General features: G+C 48.8%; 1 protein-coding gene across 1 annotated transcript in view; it reads left to right on the plus strand.

Moving 5' to 3' along the window:
* Positions 1 to 3010: 3010 nt before the first annotated feature.
* Positions 3011 to 16910, plus strand: part of IQGAP1 (IQ motif containing GTPase activating protein 1) — a 71422-nt gene continuing 57522 nt past the window's right edge. The window contains exons 1-2 of the mRNA XM_028502185.2: positions 3011 to 3205; positions 4984 to 5083. Of these exons, the coding sequence (XP_028357986.1) occupies positions 3151 to 3205; positions 4984 to 5083 (155 nt within the window). The 5' untranslated portion in view covers positions 3011 to 3150. The remainder of the gene's footprint in view (positions 3206 to 4983; positions 5084 to 16910) is intronic.

The raw sequence follows: 16910 nt of genomic DNA on the forward strand, positions 1-16910 counted from the left end.
TACAGTACAAATGCTGGTCATTGTTCGCCTACCCAGCCTCCCACTGAGGGATTTAACGCCCATCTCAAGTGTGTTGCCCTTCACCAGCTGCATCTCCTGACTGGGCTAAAGGGCTGGTATCCGATCCAAGGTCGGTGTCTGAGTCACAGACATACCCACGGGGCGCAAAGATGAGCTGTGTCAATCATCTGACACCGTGTTACGGAATTGGGCAACTGGGATCATCCACAACGGAGCTGATGGTGTCAGGGTGCCACGGCCTTGAAGTAAGGCCACAGCAGGTCAACGAGGAGCTGGAGTCGTGAGGGAATGGGAGAAACTAGAATGGAGGAAGCTGGCGCCGAAGAGAGGAGGGTAGAGCAGACCCAAGGAGAAGCAGAGATACCCAGCAGGACGAGCCAATCCCATGCCTTCAGTCTTCCATGAGTCCTGCTTTCTCTGGCTCTGGGCCCTTGTGTGTATTCATCCTAAATGCCTCCCTTCTGGCCCTTTTCCCTTCAGAGCTGAGGCAAGTGGGTCCCTGGTCCTTGCAGCCAGCATGCCTGACCAGCACCTCACCTCGTCCCCGGGATGGCGGCACAGCATGGCGTTGTGTGGAGGCGCCGTCGCTGACTTAAAAACCCAGCGACCTTTCCAATGAGTATCTTCATCACTCATTTTTTTCACCACGAAGAATAATTTTGTTATGCTCTGTGCCAACAGGCGGAATTCCTTGTTTGAGGGAGAACTGCATAATGCCAAGGGGGACTTCAGACAGACCGCGTCAGTTTACAGTCCAGGCAGCAGGCCGTGACCGTGGTTGAGTTTTCATCCCTTTGCCAATGGTATTAATTAAAAAAAAATGAAACAAAATGTTGCAACTCCCATGGGCAAGAAGTGGTAAGTGGTCAGTTACAGTCTTTGTGTGCATTTCCCTGAATGTGGTTATTGACCAGATGGGTGGGTGGGCTTTGCTGTCAGACACACCTGGGTTTGAGTTCGGGCTCCACCTTTCACTGTGTGGCTTCAGTCAAATTACTTAGTTTTCCATGGTCTCATCTGTCTCAAATTGGAGATAATAATGCTTCTAGCTTTGTAGGTTTATTATGAGGCTTAGATAAGAAAATAGATACAAAACAATTCGTCTAGTAAAAACTAAACTATTAGTCTACAAAAGTATTAGTCTAGTGAAAACTCTGTACATTCACTTATTATAGTTATGAAGAATGGTTTAATCTGTGGCCACCAGATAAAGCTATGGGAGATATCTGAAACTCAATGGGATGTTGATTCAAATACCAGTTAGAATTGTATATGCCTAGGAATAAGAAAGAATGCAAGAGCCCATTAGGTTCATAACCTTTACCATCTGAGAGACAATACATTTACTTATTTGGATAGCATGTATTATTACACAGGTCTTTAGAATTAAAATGAAAACGTATGTATGTATCTTAATAGCCAAGAAATATAAAACAAAACCAAAGATAAACTGGGTAGGTAGGACTCACAGATTTGTAAGAGTAGTCAGAAGATGGGAGAGTTTTGAAGTAGCTGGCATAGTGTAAAAAGGGGCTCACAGCGACACTTGGCACAGTGAGAAGGACGGCTCTGGAACCCCGCTGCTGAACTGTGGAAACCTCTGACAAAAAAATAACCTTAGCTAATTTGGTTGGAAGCTTTCTTAGCAGATTTGTGTCTTTCAACTTAGAGACTCTTTAAGATTAAGTACAGGAAGGGAAAATGGGGTAAAAACGATGGGATTAATATATTGAAGTTAAGAAGAAATATGTTCATATTTTACATTTTATGCACTTGCAGTGATTAAAAAATGGCTTATTAAGAGCGGCAACCTTAAAACTCTTATTTTAAATGTATATTTGAGTTAGTTTTAGGCTTAAGATTTCAAGTTGGAATCTTACTAAGCTTACACGTGGAACTGGGCCAACTGTGAACTTAGATTCATTATATTTGTAAGTTTATCTGATTTATAAGGGTTACTAAGCATTGAAAAGTTTCTAGGTCAGACAATTGAAGAAATTTTAAAAATCCACTAAATTTGTTGACATGATTTTAAATGTTTGAAGGTGTTGAATGAACTCAGTTTGTGAATGGGACCAAAAATTCTTAAAAGATTCTGAAAAGTGATGGGTAAAATATAGAGGCCATAGCAGGAGCAGGGTCAGCGCCGAGCACGTTAAATTTGGAGTATGTGCGGGGTTCAGAGGTGAAAATGCCCCACTACGCCGCTGAAAATGCTGAGTGGGGACCCCTTATAGATGGTGTAGTCTGGAGATGTCTTTAGGGCGCTACACCACTTTAAGGTGAGCGTGGATAAAGTTACTGAGAAAGAGTGCAGAGAGAAAGAAACGGAGGAGGGCTGAGGGCAGAATTCCGTCGAAGACCCATTATTTTAAGGGCAGCGCACAAGGAGCAAGGGGAAGAGGCCCGCCCCAAAAGGGCAGAGTCTCCCCTAAAAGGAACTTGCGAAGGTCAGTGGCAGGGAATCTAACGGAAGGACGTTTGGACACACACATCTCCTGCTTTAGCAGCCACTTCTGAAATATCAGGAGGGTCGAGCAGTTCCAACCCGGCGACTGCTGGTGAACCCAGGAGAGGGCTGAGGCCAGACTGCCCGACTTTGCGGTCCCTTGTGACAGTGTGGGTCCTGCTGGCGTCCAATGAGAACCCCGGGCCACTTCGAGGGGCGCCCTCCCTGCGCCTTTTGGTGCAGAGTGTAGCTCGGCAGGCCGGGGACGGAGTCCACGTGTTTTATTTCAAGCGACTGACAATGGCGACCTTTCGGTCCGAGGAGAGGATGAGGTGGGGGCGGGAGAGGCTAAGGCTTCTGGGCCTTCCTCGCCAGCGGAGGTGTTCGCTAGCCGGACCGGTCGCTGGCTCCGCCTCCTTTCTTCCGCCTCCAGTCGGAGCCTAGAGAGCTCGGGGGGGCGGGGCTAGGGGCGGGACAGGCGGGCCCGGGCCCCGCCTCCTTCCGCCCGCTCCCCACGGCGCGGCAGGGTGGGGCCCCCGGGGCGGGGCCGCCGGGGCGGGGCCTCGGGGGCGGGGCCTCTGGGACCAGGACAGCCCGCGCTCTCTGTAGGAGCCGCACCGCCGTCGCCCGCGCCTCCGAGGTCTCACCGCTTCCTCTGCAGAGACCTGGGCTCAGCCGCCATGTCCGCCACGGACGAGGTTGACGGACTGGGCGTGTCCCGGCCGCACTATGGCTGTGAGTGCGGGGATCTGCGGCGCGGGGGGTTCGGGGCTGGGTTCTCTGCTGCCCAGGCGCCGTTTTCCCGGGAGGGGGTCGGCTGGGCGGGTGGGGCAGGGCGGCCGTGGGCCGCGCGGACCCGGAAGAGCCGGGGCGGTGGGCGGGAGGGGTGGCGGGCGGCGGGGCTCCCGGCCCGCGCCCCTCGGTCTCCGAGGCGGCGAGGGGGGACCCAGGCGGTCTCCACGCTTTAGCCGGGGCGTTGCGGCTGGAGGGCCTCACCCAGCGCCGCCCACCGCCCAGCTCGGCCGTGATTGAGGGGGACGGCCTAGGGTGAGGTGGCAGGAGGACCGTGCAGGGCGTGTCCCGGGGCCGGAGGCGAGGGCTCTGCTGCTTCTGGAGGGGAGCTGCTGCCCTTGTGCCAGGGAGACCCCGGCGGGTCCGGCCCTGCCCGGCCCTGGGCGAGTCACTTCAGCTTTTTCCGGCTCAGTTCCCTCGACAGGATTTCAAAAGTAAAAACTAAAAGGACAACAACCAAAAAAAAAAAATCCCCCAAAACAAACAAAAAGCCCCTCTGACTTCCTCATTTTCTGTAGCTGTCCCCGGGACGTCATTGAACTGCAGGCAGGATGGTTAGTACCGGCCAAAGGGGAGTCCTTTGGAGTCTCGAGGTTTTCGGTTTTCTTTTATATCCTGGGAGTCATGTTCAGTTTTCAGGGTAATTTCACTCACCAACAGTTACATGTGTGGTGTTGTGTCACTTCTGTGAAATTCAAGGTGAGTAAGACCAGGCCCTACCTTCAAAGAACCTTTTAATCAGAGAGAGAGAGACAGGTGTACAACCCAGTGATAATGAGGTACAATAAAGATAAAAGGTGTGTGCACAAACTCGGCATAAGCAAATGGCACCATGGTTGGGGACGGGCTTGGGGAAAGAGGGGACCCGCAGCAGTGACAGTTGAACAGAGCCTTGAAGTATGCTGGCAGGTTTGGTGGGGCAGGGTGGGGCAGGAGAGGTGACTCAGAGTGGGGGGAGCATGAGCTATGGTTTTGAACCGCGGAAAGGTGCTGGGAATTGTGGTGTGGAGTGCTCACTGGAGGGAGGGAGGGAGGGAGGGGGGAGAGTTTCCAAAAGTAGTTGGAGCTAAATTGGGAAAGGCCTCGAATGCCATCCCAAGGAGTTAGGGATTTATTCCATACCCTGGGTGCCCATGCAGGAGGTGGATTGCTCTGAGGTTCGCCTCACGGGCTTTTGGGATGGGCCGCCCAGGGGTGAATCCAGGCCCCATCACTTGCTGGCCAGGGGGTTACATCGCCCTGCCTCCGTTCCCTCGCCTGTTAACGTGAGGGATACTCAGGACTGCCGCGGGGCTCCCATGAGAGAGGGCGTGTGAAGTGCGAGGCTCAGCGGCTGCCACTCTGTTCCCAGTGACGGGACTGCTGACTTCGGTTGTTAGTAAAAGAGGGAAACAGCAAGACCATCTCTGTGTGTAGAGAGAGTCTGGCAGACGGAGTTTTGGCCCTAGATCTCAAGCCATTATTTTTCAAGTTAAGCTAAAATATAGTACATATTCATGTTATCATACTTTAAAAAAGAAAGAAAAGAAAAGAAAAAGGTGAGATGGGAAGGCCCGAAGCCCCATGGTTCCTGTGTCAGGAAAGTCCTCATGTCCCTGGCTGGCCACGCGTCTGCCGGTCACCCTGACTCTGAGGCGAGGAGCAGGAATTCGATGCGGGGGTGGCCTTGGGTCGCTCAGCCAGGTTACAGGTTCTGTTGTTCCCATTCTTTCCCCTTTCAGCCGTCCTGGACAATGAGAGACTCACTGCAGAGGAGATGGACGAAAGGAGACGGCAGAACGTGGCTTACGAATACCTCTGTCATCTGGAAGAGGCAAAGAGGTAAGGCTCGGCGGTCGGGAAGGAAGACCCGGTGAAGGGCGCGGCCTTGGCGTGAACACTGACGGAGACCTCTCTGCGTGGGTTGCAGAGGTGCCTGAGGGGAGCCGGCGATCTGAAGGGATGAATGTGGGTGGGGTGTTTGTTCACAGGACCGGGCCGCCTTGCTGGCCCTTGGTTCGGGAAGCACCGATGGCCATTTTTGTGTACTGACAAACGTCCAGACTTGTGTCCTGCGTTCTGCCTGTGGTGCGTGTCTGGGGCGCTGCCAGCTGTGGGCACGAGATCGCCTTCTTAGAATTTGAAGTTCTTGCCTTTCATGTTTCACTGGTTCTTCACTGGTTTTGATTTCTGCATGAGCTGGGTTCCTTCTCCCCTTGTTAGAGCTGTGGGTACAGATAGGTCCATGCATTTGGCAGTATGCACAGACGGCTCAGCAGCGGCGGCATCCTCCGCATTCCTTGTGAAGTGAGTGTGTAGGCGCTCTTTCCCTTCTTCAGGGGCTTTAAGGCCTGGTGGTCCCCGAGTGTCGACACACTGTCCGCGTTCATTTCCGTCGTTTGATTCCGTATTCCCGAATGTCCCGGGGCGGATAGGTGTATTTAATTACAGATCAGGCATCCTGTACGGGAGCTTTGGTGGAAGAGGCCAGCGAGGGATAAGGAAAGGTATCTGTGATCCACAGTCTAATTAATAAAAATCATGGATGTTTTAAATGTTACTGATAAACAGGGTATTTTAAAAAATATTTTATTTATTTTTAGAGAGGGAAGGGAGGGAGATAGAGAGAGAGAGAGAGAGAGAAACATCAATGTGTGGTTGCTGGGGGTTATGGCCTGCAACCCAGACATGTACCCTGGCTGGGAATCGAACCTGGGACACTTTGGTTCCCAGCCCGTGCTCAATCCACTGAGCTACACCAGCCAGGGCTGATAAACAGGTTTTTTTAAAAAAAATTCTGGAAATATTAAAACGCCGCAGGAAAGCCCAAGAACAATGCAGCGCACATCCGTGTATTTCAGGAGGAACTTGAGCCCTTCAGATCTTCCCCTTTCCTCTGAAAAAGACACAGTGGAGTTCCCTTTGTGCCCCTCCCCGGTTCCATTCCCCTTCTTCCCGTCCCTGGGGCTACCCCTGGCTTGCTTTGGTGTGTTCCCCTGCATCCAGGCTTTTCTGAGCTTGAAGCCCTTCCAGGAGACTGGGGCAGGGGTGGGGTGGGATGAGTGATGATTTAGGTGGGGAGAACTGTTGTTCTAAATGGAAGGTTAGACACCAGACAGATGTGTTATTAGAAAAGCAGTTGGTTTTTTTTTTTTTTTTTAAGATTTTATTTTTTATTTATTTTTAGAGAGGGAAGGGGGGGGGAGAGAGAGAGAGAGAGGGAGAGAGAGAGAGAGAGAGAAACATCAATGTGCGGTTGCTGGGGGCTGTGGCCTGCAACCCAGGAATGTACCCTGGCTGGGAATCGAACCTGGGACACTTTGGTTCCCAGCCCGCGCTCAATCCTCTGAGCTACGCCAGCCAGGGCAGCAGTTGGTTCTTATGCAAAGTTTGTAAGGGCCCCCTGAACAAGAATGTGAGGTCCCCTGCTCCTTCAGTCCTGGACTAGGTCTAGTTTTGGAAGGTCAAGGAATTTGCAAGCTGCAGCGGGCCTCAGAGATCGGTTTGTGCTCGGTGGAGCCTCGGAGATGAGCAGGGGCAGGTGCCCTCAGCTCACCTTCCTGCCCGCATCCAAAGCAGTCCCGCCTCAGTGTTAATATTGGGTTTCTGCAGTGAACTCTCCTTGCTGCAGAGGGTGTCTTGGCTGACACCCTCTTGCCACCGCTAATCTAGTCCAACCATCTCGTTTCAGTGCTGGGATATTATAGCCTGAATAGAATGATGCTTTTATAATCACATTTCTTCTTCAGTTGCTGCCCTAGCAAGGCATTTCGTTTGTCAGGTGCTTTTCCAGCCTGGGAAGGTAGCCCATCTCTTTTGAAACCCATGGAGGGGGCCATGAGCCCCGGGGGTGTGTTTTAGTTGGGTGTTTTTGCACACTCAGGAGGTGACTAGCGCAGTGAGACCTTTGCGATAGTACTTATTTCTTATGCTTTGATTATAAGGGAGCATGTGACAGTGGCATATCGGCCCTGGAACACTCCGCCCGCTGGCCTGACGTTGTGGAAGTGTGCTTGCTTTATTTAATTGAGTCAATCATACGAAACCTGGATGCGGTGATTTTTTTTTGTTTGTTTTGTTTTTTGTTTAAAGCTTTGATTAGAAACTTGCTTTTGGAAGCACCTATTTCGATGTTACAACTGGTCAGGGTTAGGAAAAGAAGCCCTGGAAGGTCGTGCTGAGAAAAGAGGACTGGCTCCCTCCTGGCCACCTTCTCTGGCTGCTGCCACCCCCAAGAAACTGTTGGAGGTGCACTGCACACGGGGTCACATGCTCTTCCCCGGGAGCCTGGGGCTCCAGCGCCTGCCCGCCCAGGGAGTCTCCTACCTTGGAGTGCTGGGCTGTACCCGCTGTGCTGCGCCAGCCGCTCTGCCTTTTTGGATTGGCCCCGTCCTGTTTCCTTCCGACCTCCACCCTCCCCTGTGGGAGGAGGCTCGAGGCCTGGAATTTGCACCAGCTCCAAGGCCAGGAAGAAAGATCTGAGAGATCCAAGGAAGAAAAGGTTCCCCTCTTTAGTTCTATTTATAAGACTGCCACTCCTCCCACTGAAAGCTCCACCTGGCAGCACAGGGGCCCCATTGTGCCGCCTGGGACTCTCTGTCTTCTCCTGTGCCTGTCACCGAGCTCTTCCGTGGGAAGAGCGGAGAGCGCGCAGAGAGTGAGTGTGGAGACCGCGTGTGAGCGTGTGCAGAGACAGGAGAGCGCGTCGTGGGCGTGGGTGTTACCCCAGAAAGCTAACCGGGAAAATTTAGGGGTGCTTCCTCAAATGGGTGCCCTGGGAGTGGCCGGGAAGTAGAAAATACAGAGTTTCTGCTTTCCTTTACGGCTTGGAGAGCCGCTTCAATGTGGAAAACAAGTTGCTGCTCTGGTGAAACACCCTCCGAGGGCACAGGGCTGTTTGCTAAGGGCTGCAGAGCCAGCTGATCAAGGACTTCGTAAGGGGAGGCATCTCGGATTACTTGTTTGTGCTTAAACGTGGGTTTGCTTTCCTCCTTCTGCCTGTTCTGAACGGGCTTTACGTTTGTTCTGGTTAAGGGGTAATAGAGACGAGTGGCATTTCCACTCGAGAGAAGAAGGTGAGACTTAAATATGTGAGGTTCAGCAGGGACTCAGGGCTTGCCCAGGCAGAAGTACTAAATCAGGGAAAAAATAGATCGGGTGACAAAAAATAGATCAGGTGACCAAAACCAAGGAAGGGAACGTCCCGGGGAGGGCACCCCAAAGGGAAGGAGGGCGGTACTGGACACGGGACTGCATTCGGTCAGGTTCCGGGGCACCGGGAGCAGGTTAATTCCTGCCCTCTCCCAGCGAGCAATCCTTTTCTCAGAGGCTCGCCGGCGTGGCGTTGGAGCCCGTCGTCGTGGGCCACCTTCCTGCCGCCCAGGCTCCAAACCCCAGCGCCAGGGGCAGGGCACACCCTACCCCGTGGAAGGGAAAGGAAGGGCTGTGACTGGCTGGAGACTGTCAGGAGCCGCACAGCGCTAACAAGAGCCTAGCACTGAATAGAAGCACTTCAGCTTCTGTCGTTTAGGGGAGCTGAGAAAAGTGCCTTGGAAAGAAATCAGGTCTTAAGAACAAACTGTCTTTTGTGCACGTGTCCTTGTTGTCGGCGTGGAGCATTCTCCGGGATGGGCTGTTCAGGTCTCTTCTCCAAGTGGGGTCGCGGCTCCCGTGGCGTTGGGGCAGATCCCGGCCGGCCCGCTGTGATCCTGGAAACAGGAGTTAACAGACACCGAAGAGGCAAGAAAATAAAACGGATAGGCGAGGTGACTGGGAAGCTTGCCCACCGGCTTCTAGAATTTTCCAGTGGGGGAATATCATTTAAACACTGAGGGGGATCATTGTTAGGAGGTGACTCAAGTTCTTTTACAGATGAGAAAACTAGTTTCATCACCTGGGGAGACCCAGTGTGATTAAGGGGCTCCATGGCACGTGACTACTTAGTGGCACGTTGGGGACCGCCAGCTGGAGGCATCCGTGCATTCATAATTGGCGAGGGAGGAAGTGTGGGGTGGGATTATTCTTAACTCTTACGACAGTGACAGAAATAAAAACCTCTGTTCTCCTTTCTGAAACTTAGTGCAGCTGCCTTAGACAGACCCCTAGGTAAGAAGCGGGTTGCCTGTAAAAGCGATTTGTTGTAAAGTGATTCAAACGAAGAGCACATTCCCACAGTTAGCAATGTTGTAGATGGGAAGAGGTTAGTTCCTAGTGCAGCCACCAAAAGCTGTTCCTACCCTTGTAGCTGAGACAGCAAAATTCACATTTATGAAATGCGGGCAGTAATCTGGTAAATATTAGCAGTCAGCTGGCTCGTTAGTAGCTATCGTTACTACTAACGAAAGTCATATGACGCTAATCCCATAATGCTAATAATGAAGTAAAGCAGAACTTGAAAAAGTCAAATGAAAATGTCTTTGAAAGTCTGGACTCCCACGATTCTCGGCGTGAAAAGGAGGAGGACTTTCGGTTTTGGCAGGTGTGAGTTCTGAGTCTGGTTTTGCAAGTTGCTTTACCTTAGGGAGTGAGTCTAAATTTGTCCTTGGCAGTGTGGACGTAGCGTGCATCTTGGGAGCCGCTGTGAGGAGTTGCCGGGCCCGGCGTCTGAAACACAGCAGTCACTCAATGAACATGCTCTTCATCCCAGTCCTTGGGGGCAAAAGCTGATTTACTGTCAAGAGGACAGGGTGTTAATAAACTTTTCTGGGGAATTTTCTGGGCACTTTCAAGGTCCTGAAGGTTGGCAACCCTCGTGTTTTCACTTCAGACTTCAAGTTTTTGTCTTAAAAAGGAAACACCACAGAGAGAGACTGCCTCTGGGGGGTGCAGTGTGGGTGGGCGGTGTGACCCACACTTTTTATTTAATGCCCTTCTGTTTATTTAAAATGCTTTGTGCAATGACTGTGAAAAATTTTTAATTTATTTTTATGGATTTGAGAGAGAGAAACATTGATTTGTTGTTCCACTTACTTATGTCTTCATTGGTTGATTCTTGTGTGTACCCTGACTGGGCATCAAACCTTCAACCTTGGTGTATCGGGATGAGGCTCTAACTAACTGAGCTACCCAGCCAGGCTAAAGATGAATTTTATAATAAAGAAAAAAGGAATTACGAAAAGGGAAAAACTGTCTAAGTACATAATTTTTAGATTGCTGTAATCAGAAATTCAGATTTTTAACATTGCCATAGTGTCGTCTTAATTACTGTTTTCAGTGGACACGTAACGTTCACAATGGATTCATTCTAGTTTAATGTTACATTGCTTTGGTTGCTGGAAAGGCTCAATATTTCCCCACGTATTTGTTTACCAGATTTATTTTAGCATGCAAGCTGTGGATGGCTGTCTGTCCCTGGCCTTCTGGTGTCCCCGTGTTAACTTCTGTGCGTGCTCTTACAGGGTGGGTGCCCTACAGTTAATGACACTGGATTGCATATTTGGAAGTTGCTAAGATAGTAGATCTTAAAAGTCCTCATCACAAGAGAGAACATTTTTCTCTGTAACCACGTGTGGGGACGCGTGTTAACCCGACTTATCGCGCTGATCGGTTTGCAGTGCACACAGATAGTGACTCGTGCACCCATGAAACTAATACAACGTTATCACACATGCCTCAGCTTAAAGAGAAGAATATGAACGGCAACCTTCAGTCATATTTGCTACAAATACTTTCCCTTAATTTTCCACTTTATGTGCTTATTCACTCTGTAGTTTTAAATTTATTAGTGTTTAAATGTTAATCTTTCTGTTTGTAATTTCTTCCATAAATTCAAAGTGTACATAGTTTAATTTCTGTAAAGATTTGTTAAATTTTGAAGTTTTATGTGCTGTTACCTTTTCCTTGATTTAGTGATTTAATTTTTTTTAAGAATCCAGGTCTTTAATTCTCATGGTATTTCTAAGTTATTCTGATATCATTTAAGAACAGTCTTATTACTACGTATTAGCAACTGATGCCTGCTTTCTCAGATGGTAAGCTGCATGTAGTTCTACTTCCAGACTCTTCCTTCTGTTATGGTGAGCCCTGTTTCACTTTTCCAGAGAAAGCGTGTATGTGACTTCATTTTCCTGTACTTAGGATTGAGAAACAACATGTGAACCTAGCTTGTTTTGAACTCCATGACAAGTCACTTCTTTTTATACTTCTTCCTGACTTGAAACTTGTACAATTCTCGTTTCTTGAGGTTTCCCCAAATTATGTATAGTATCTTTTCTGTTTATTTTAGCTCTAGGAAACTGTCCGTTACACCTTGAGTAATGAATGAATGGGTTCTGATTCGTTCGCTCTGCCCGTTGTTAGGTCAGGTTGGCAGAGTCAGTTTTAGGGCTGTTCCTCGTTTTGTTGATTTTTTAATCTCAGTTAAATCGGCATTCTAGGTGTCTCTCATACGTCTTCTGCTTCGCTGACTTAATTTTCTCCTCTCTCTCGGTCTTTTTCATTGGTTGTGTTAATGCTAGTTGCTTTGTCCTGTTGCAGGTTTCATGTTGGACTATTAACTCTTTTTCCCTCTCTACTCTTGATGATAGGCTAAGTGGTCTGTGGTTATTAGTTCATGAAGAATAGTGTGACACACGTGAGATCCTTCTCAGGTGGGAAAAAAGAGCTGGTAGCCAAGAGAATTGGGTTTAATACTTGACCAGTTCCCCGGATTTTCACTAAGTCTCCGAGTCGATTAGCTGCTAGCTGGAGTGTATGAATTGCCTGCTAGTCAAGGTCGGGAAAGTCTGAGATGGGTAAGTGACCATTAATTCCATCTAATTTAGCATAGATGTGATTCTTTTGTTCTTATAGATCAGAGCAACAATTATGTATGTGAAAATAGAGCGAAAAATATATTTCAGGTCTTAAGTCAGCATGTTCTGGGAACTTAATTTTCTGGCTTTGCACGGTGACCTGTCTCTCTCTTTGGTTTCTGCGGAATTTCTTCTGCTTCGCAGTTCAGCAATTCGGGGATACCTGTTGGCAGCAGGAACTGTCGAGCATGTTTAAGCTGTGTGGGACTCCTGGTTGCCTCCAGTTGGGGCTGCTAAATAAACCCGTTCACAGGAAGTATTTGTAAGAGAGTGCTGGCAGGCAAGGGGAGCCCATCCGGAAGTGACTCACAGCACCGGGGCTGTTTGTGTAGTGTGCGCCTTGGTTGCCGGGAGACTATCTCGCAGCCGGCCGAGTGAAGCGCTGCTTCTGCCGAGGCGCCCTCACCTGCCTGCCCCAGCCGGGACCCCGCTTCTTCGTTTTTCTTCTGGAAGAGCCCCTGGCGGTCTGCTCGACGCCTGAGCCTTTACCGCGTGTGCCTCAGAGAATGTTAAACAGACCGATGAGAGGTCTGGTTAATGGTTTCTTTTAAAGAGTTTACTTGCTTAAGCTTGAATGTTTTAAAAAAATTTTGCTCATAATTCTATGTTGGGAGACATTTGTTATTTTTCAATAAGGTATTTTATTTTACAGATTTTTTATTTAGTTACTTTTAGAGAGAGGGAAAGGGTGGGAGAGAAACATTGATGTGAAAGGGATACATGGATCTGTTGCCTCTTGTACACCCAACTTGGGCGGGGGGACCTGGCTTGCACCCAGGCATGTGCCCTGACCGGGAACTGAACCGGCGACCCCTCCGTGTGTAGGCGGGGGCTCAGTCACTGAGCCACACCAGCCGGGGCAGGCTTTTCATTTTAGAAACTGTAATACTTCAAGTACCTTTACAACAGCTACAAGGTAGCCAAAAAAGCCTCTCCAATACCCCAAACCCAGCCCTGCCATCTGCCCTGCATCAGTGCCCCCGCCTGTCGTCATCGGTGCCGTTCTTGGAGCACTCACTATGTGCTCGGCACAGGGCTGAGCAGTCATATGCATCGTTCAGTTAGCTCTTCTGGAAGCTCCGGGAAGGGCTTGTTCTCACCTACGTTTAACAGGAAAGAAAGCAAAGCTCAGGGAGCTGAACTCGCCCATGTAGTCAGTGGTGGGTCCAGATCCCAGGCTGGGCGAGGGCCCCCGAGCCCTCTGCCTGCGTACCACGGGAGCTTCTGTGAAGATGCCGGGGACGGCGGCGGCAGCTACCAGTGATGAAGCAGAACCATGCCGTAGTACTTGACGCTCATCGCTGTGAGACTGGCGTTTTCATTTTAAAGAGGGGACACGGGAGTTAGTATCCCGTGTCCCCAGGTCCCACTGCTGTCCGTGGAATTCCGGCCCGGGCCTGGCTGACACCCGCGGCTGGCGCTGTCCCTGTGCCGGCCCAGCCGGGCTTTCACCTGCCCCTCCGACTGCGTGAGGGCGAGTCTCGGCGTTCGTGTGTGTTTGTGTGTGTCTGTATGTAGGTTGTTGGACTCTGTCTTACACGTCTTTTACTCCCTGCAGAGCGGAAGACAGTGATGGACTTACCTGCATAGCTGTTCAGTATTTGTTGACGAGTGAGAGATTTGTGTGTCCATGCTTGTAAGAAATACTGTAAAACACAATCTCTCAGTTAAGTGGTTTTTATGTAGGTGTCTAGAAACATGATAATTGGCTGGTGATAAATGGGTATATTTGACTTAAAAAAGATTTTATTTATTTATTTAGAGACAGAGGAAGGACGGGAGGAAGAGATGGAGAGAAACATCAATGTGTGGTTTCCTCTCACATGGCCCCTGTACTGGGGACCTGGCCTGCAACCCAGGCATGTGCCCTGACTGGGAATCGAACCAGCGACCCTTTGGTTCACAGCCTGAGCTCAGTCCACTGAGCTACACCAGCCAGGGTTATTTAGCTTTTTTGACCTGACTCCTGCCCACAGGCGGGTCTCCCTGGCAGTGGAAGTGGATGCGGTGGAGGTTGTATAGTTACACACAGTGACTCTGGGGAGGCCAGAGGTTTTCTTTTTCATGCCCTGGTATCTGCTTTTGGTTCCGTTTAGAAAGGCTTTCCTTCTTCCCAGTCGCTGATTTTTTTTTTTTTTTTTTTTGAATAATGACCTCATGCAGACAGGAGTGGCAAATTGGATTGGAAACTGCCTTGGATCATTTGGCGAGAACTGTGTTTTTTCGTGTTGTGGGTGGGGGAAAGGCTGTCTGAAGGCCTTTATTTCTTCTTTACTCAGAATACCTTCCTGTTGACTCACTGGGAATCATAACGAAAAGCAGAAGGGAGCACTGGAGAGGCGGCCGCCAGCCCAGGGCTTGGCTTCTCCTAGGACAGATGTCTGGTGGCTGAGAGAACTCCGGCTCTCAGAACAAACTGTGAGGCTTTTGTACTGGAAGGGAACACTGTTACCGTGATGGGTATTTCTCCACAGGGTGGAAAGTATCAGTCTGTGGCCCGGGATCACGAAATAGCAACATAAAAATCTAAAAGTATTTTTCTTGAAGAGGATTAATGAGTGATCCTAAAAACTGAAGCAGAAGACATTGAAGTATAAAAAGAGAGAACAGGGCAAAATTAGAAAAGTTAAAAAAAAAAAGGAAAATGTGCTTGCTCGGGCAGCACAAACACCACAACGGGAACAATGCAGAGGAGATCAGCCGGGCCCCGTGCACGGGGGACACGCACATTTGTGAAGCGTTAAAAAAATAAGAAAGAAAAACTGATCATTACAGATGGAAAATGAGCCCTGACCAGTGTGGCTAAGTTGCTTGGGCGTCGTCCCGCAAAGCGAAAGGTCCTGGGTTTGACTCCCAGTCCAGGCGCGTGCCTGAGTTGCGGGTTCCGTCCTCTGGTTGCGGCATAGGCGAGAGGCAGGTGATGGATGTTTCTTGCGTCGCTGTTTCTCCCCCTCTTTTTCTCTCTCCCTCGCCCGCTCTCTAAAAACAAATAAATAAAAATCTTTTAAAAAATTAGAAAATTATATAAAAATAAAATTGAAATGGGAAGTCTCCCAGTGTAGATCATTTTATTACCAGTAACATCTCAGATGACCTTTAAATAGTCATCACGTACAAGGAAGCAAACGTAACGTAACTACTTGCATGACGATTATAACAAAATGTGTGTCTGCCTCGAAGACATATTGTTACGTCATTAGTTTGGACGGTGCTTCTTAATCATTGACAGTTTGAAAAGTAGTGCTTGACAATGGCTTGACTCTGGGTTTTTTTCTTTAAAAACTGGAGAATTCCCACAAACCATTTTAGGCAGATTTGGTGTTAATTTTCTTATTTTTATTTATTTATTTTTTATTTTGTAAGGTTTTACTTATTTATTTTTGGTGAGGGGAAGGAGAGGGAGAAAGAGAGGGAGAGGAACATCAGTGTGTGGCTACTTCTACCACGCCTCCTACTGGGGGGCTGGCCTGCAACCCAGACATGTGCCCTGACTGGGAATCGAACCGGCGACCCTTCGGTTCTCAGTCCGGTGCTCAGTTCACCAAGCCACACCAGCCAGGGCATAGTGTTAATTTTTTTTAAGGAAAGCATTTTTTTGTAATCATTTAAAAAATAGATAATACATAGGCCTGATACTTAATTCAGAAACTATGCTAGGATGTACAGTGCGAGAAGTCCGTCTCCTTAGTCCTGTTTCCCAGCCACGCAGTTTCCCCAGATGCAGGGATTGTCGCGCTCGTGTGCCCTGCGGGGGGGGGGCTGTTCTGTGCAGACACATACAGGTTGCTTTGATTTGCTTGTTAGAACTGGTAACACTCTATCCATCCTGCCTTGTGTTAAGTCATTCATTGTGCTTCATTTGTTTCTTCACAGTTGTGTCCTTTTCCCTCTCAATGGACCTCTTAATGGACGTGTCCCCGCCCCCGGCTCTTGCTATTATGTATAATGCTGTAGCTAGCAACTTTGTACTTGCACTTGAGAAGTGTTCTTGTAGGATCAGTTTCTAAAAGTGGAATTTCCGAGTCAAAGGGAATCTGTCCATTTAGTTTGGGTAAGTGTTGCCAGTTCGCAGTCCGGTGGGGCTTGTCCTAGTTGAGGTGTCCTCAGTCATACGTGAGGGCTGCTTTCCCCACAGTTTCATCAATTGGAGGATCAGGCTTTGTGGTGTGTGTGTGTGTTTAATTGTGAATTTCATAGGTGAAAATAGTCTTTTGTTATAGTTTTATTTTTAGGTTATTTAATTTTGAGTGAAGCTGAGCATCTTCACATGTGATTGAAAGCCGTCTGTATTTCCCTTCCTGTCAGTTTTGGCAGAATCCTTCGCTCTTTTTCCTACGGGCTGTTGGTCTTGTCTTACTGATTCGAGAGAGGTCTTTGCACGTTGGGGAGATCGGCCCGTTGGATGCCGCGTGCCAGGGTTATCCCAGTTTGTTCTGTAACGTTTGACTTTTAAAGTATTCAGAATAGTTTACAATTTTAAAACATCTGTTATATTTTTAGCTTTGGGACTTTATGTTACTTTTAGAAAGTTCTTATCTGTACTGAGATTTTACAGAAACATTCCCCTGTGCTTCTAGTGTTTTTAGTATATAGGGAATTTTAACATTTGACCCTTTGGTCCCTTTGGAATTTATGTCAGTATGAGGAATGAGGTAGAGAATCTGCTTTATTTTTTTCTCTACATAATATTTGGATACCTTGTTTATTTTTATTGATTTGAAAGAGAGAGAGGGAAGGGAGAGAGAGAGAGAGACATCGATTTGTTGTTCACTTGTTTATGCATTCATTGGGTGATTCTTGTATGTGCCCTGACCAGGGATTGAACCTGCAACCTTGGTGTGTTGGGATGACACTCTAACCAACTGCGCTACCCAGCC

This window comes from Phyllostomus discolor, chromosome 12 (genome assembly GCF_004126475.2).
Source record: "Phyllostomus discolor isolate MPI-MPIP mPhyDis1 chromosome 12, mPhyDis1.pri.v3, whole genome shotgun sequence".
Lineage (NCBI taxonomy): Eukaryota > Metazoa > Chordata > Mammalia > Chiroptera > Phyllostomidae > Phyllostomus > Phyllostomus discolor.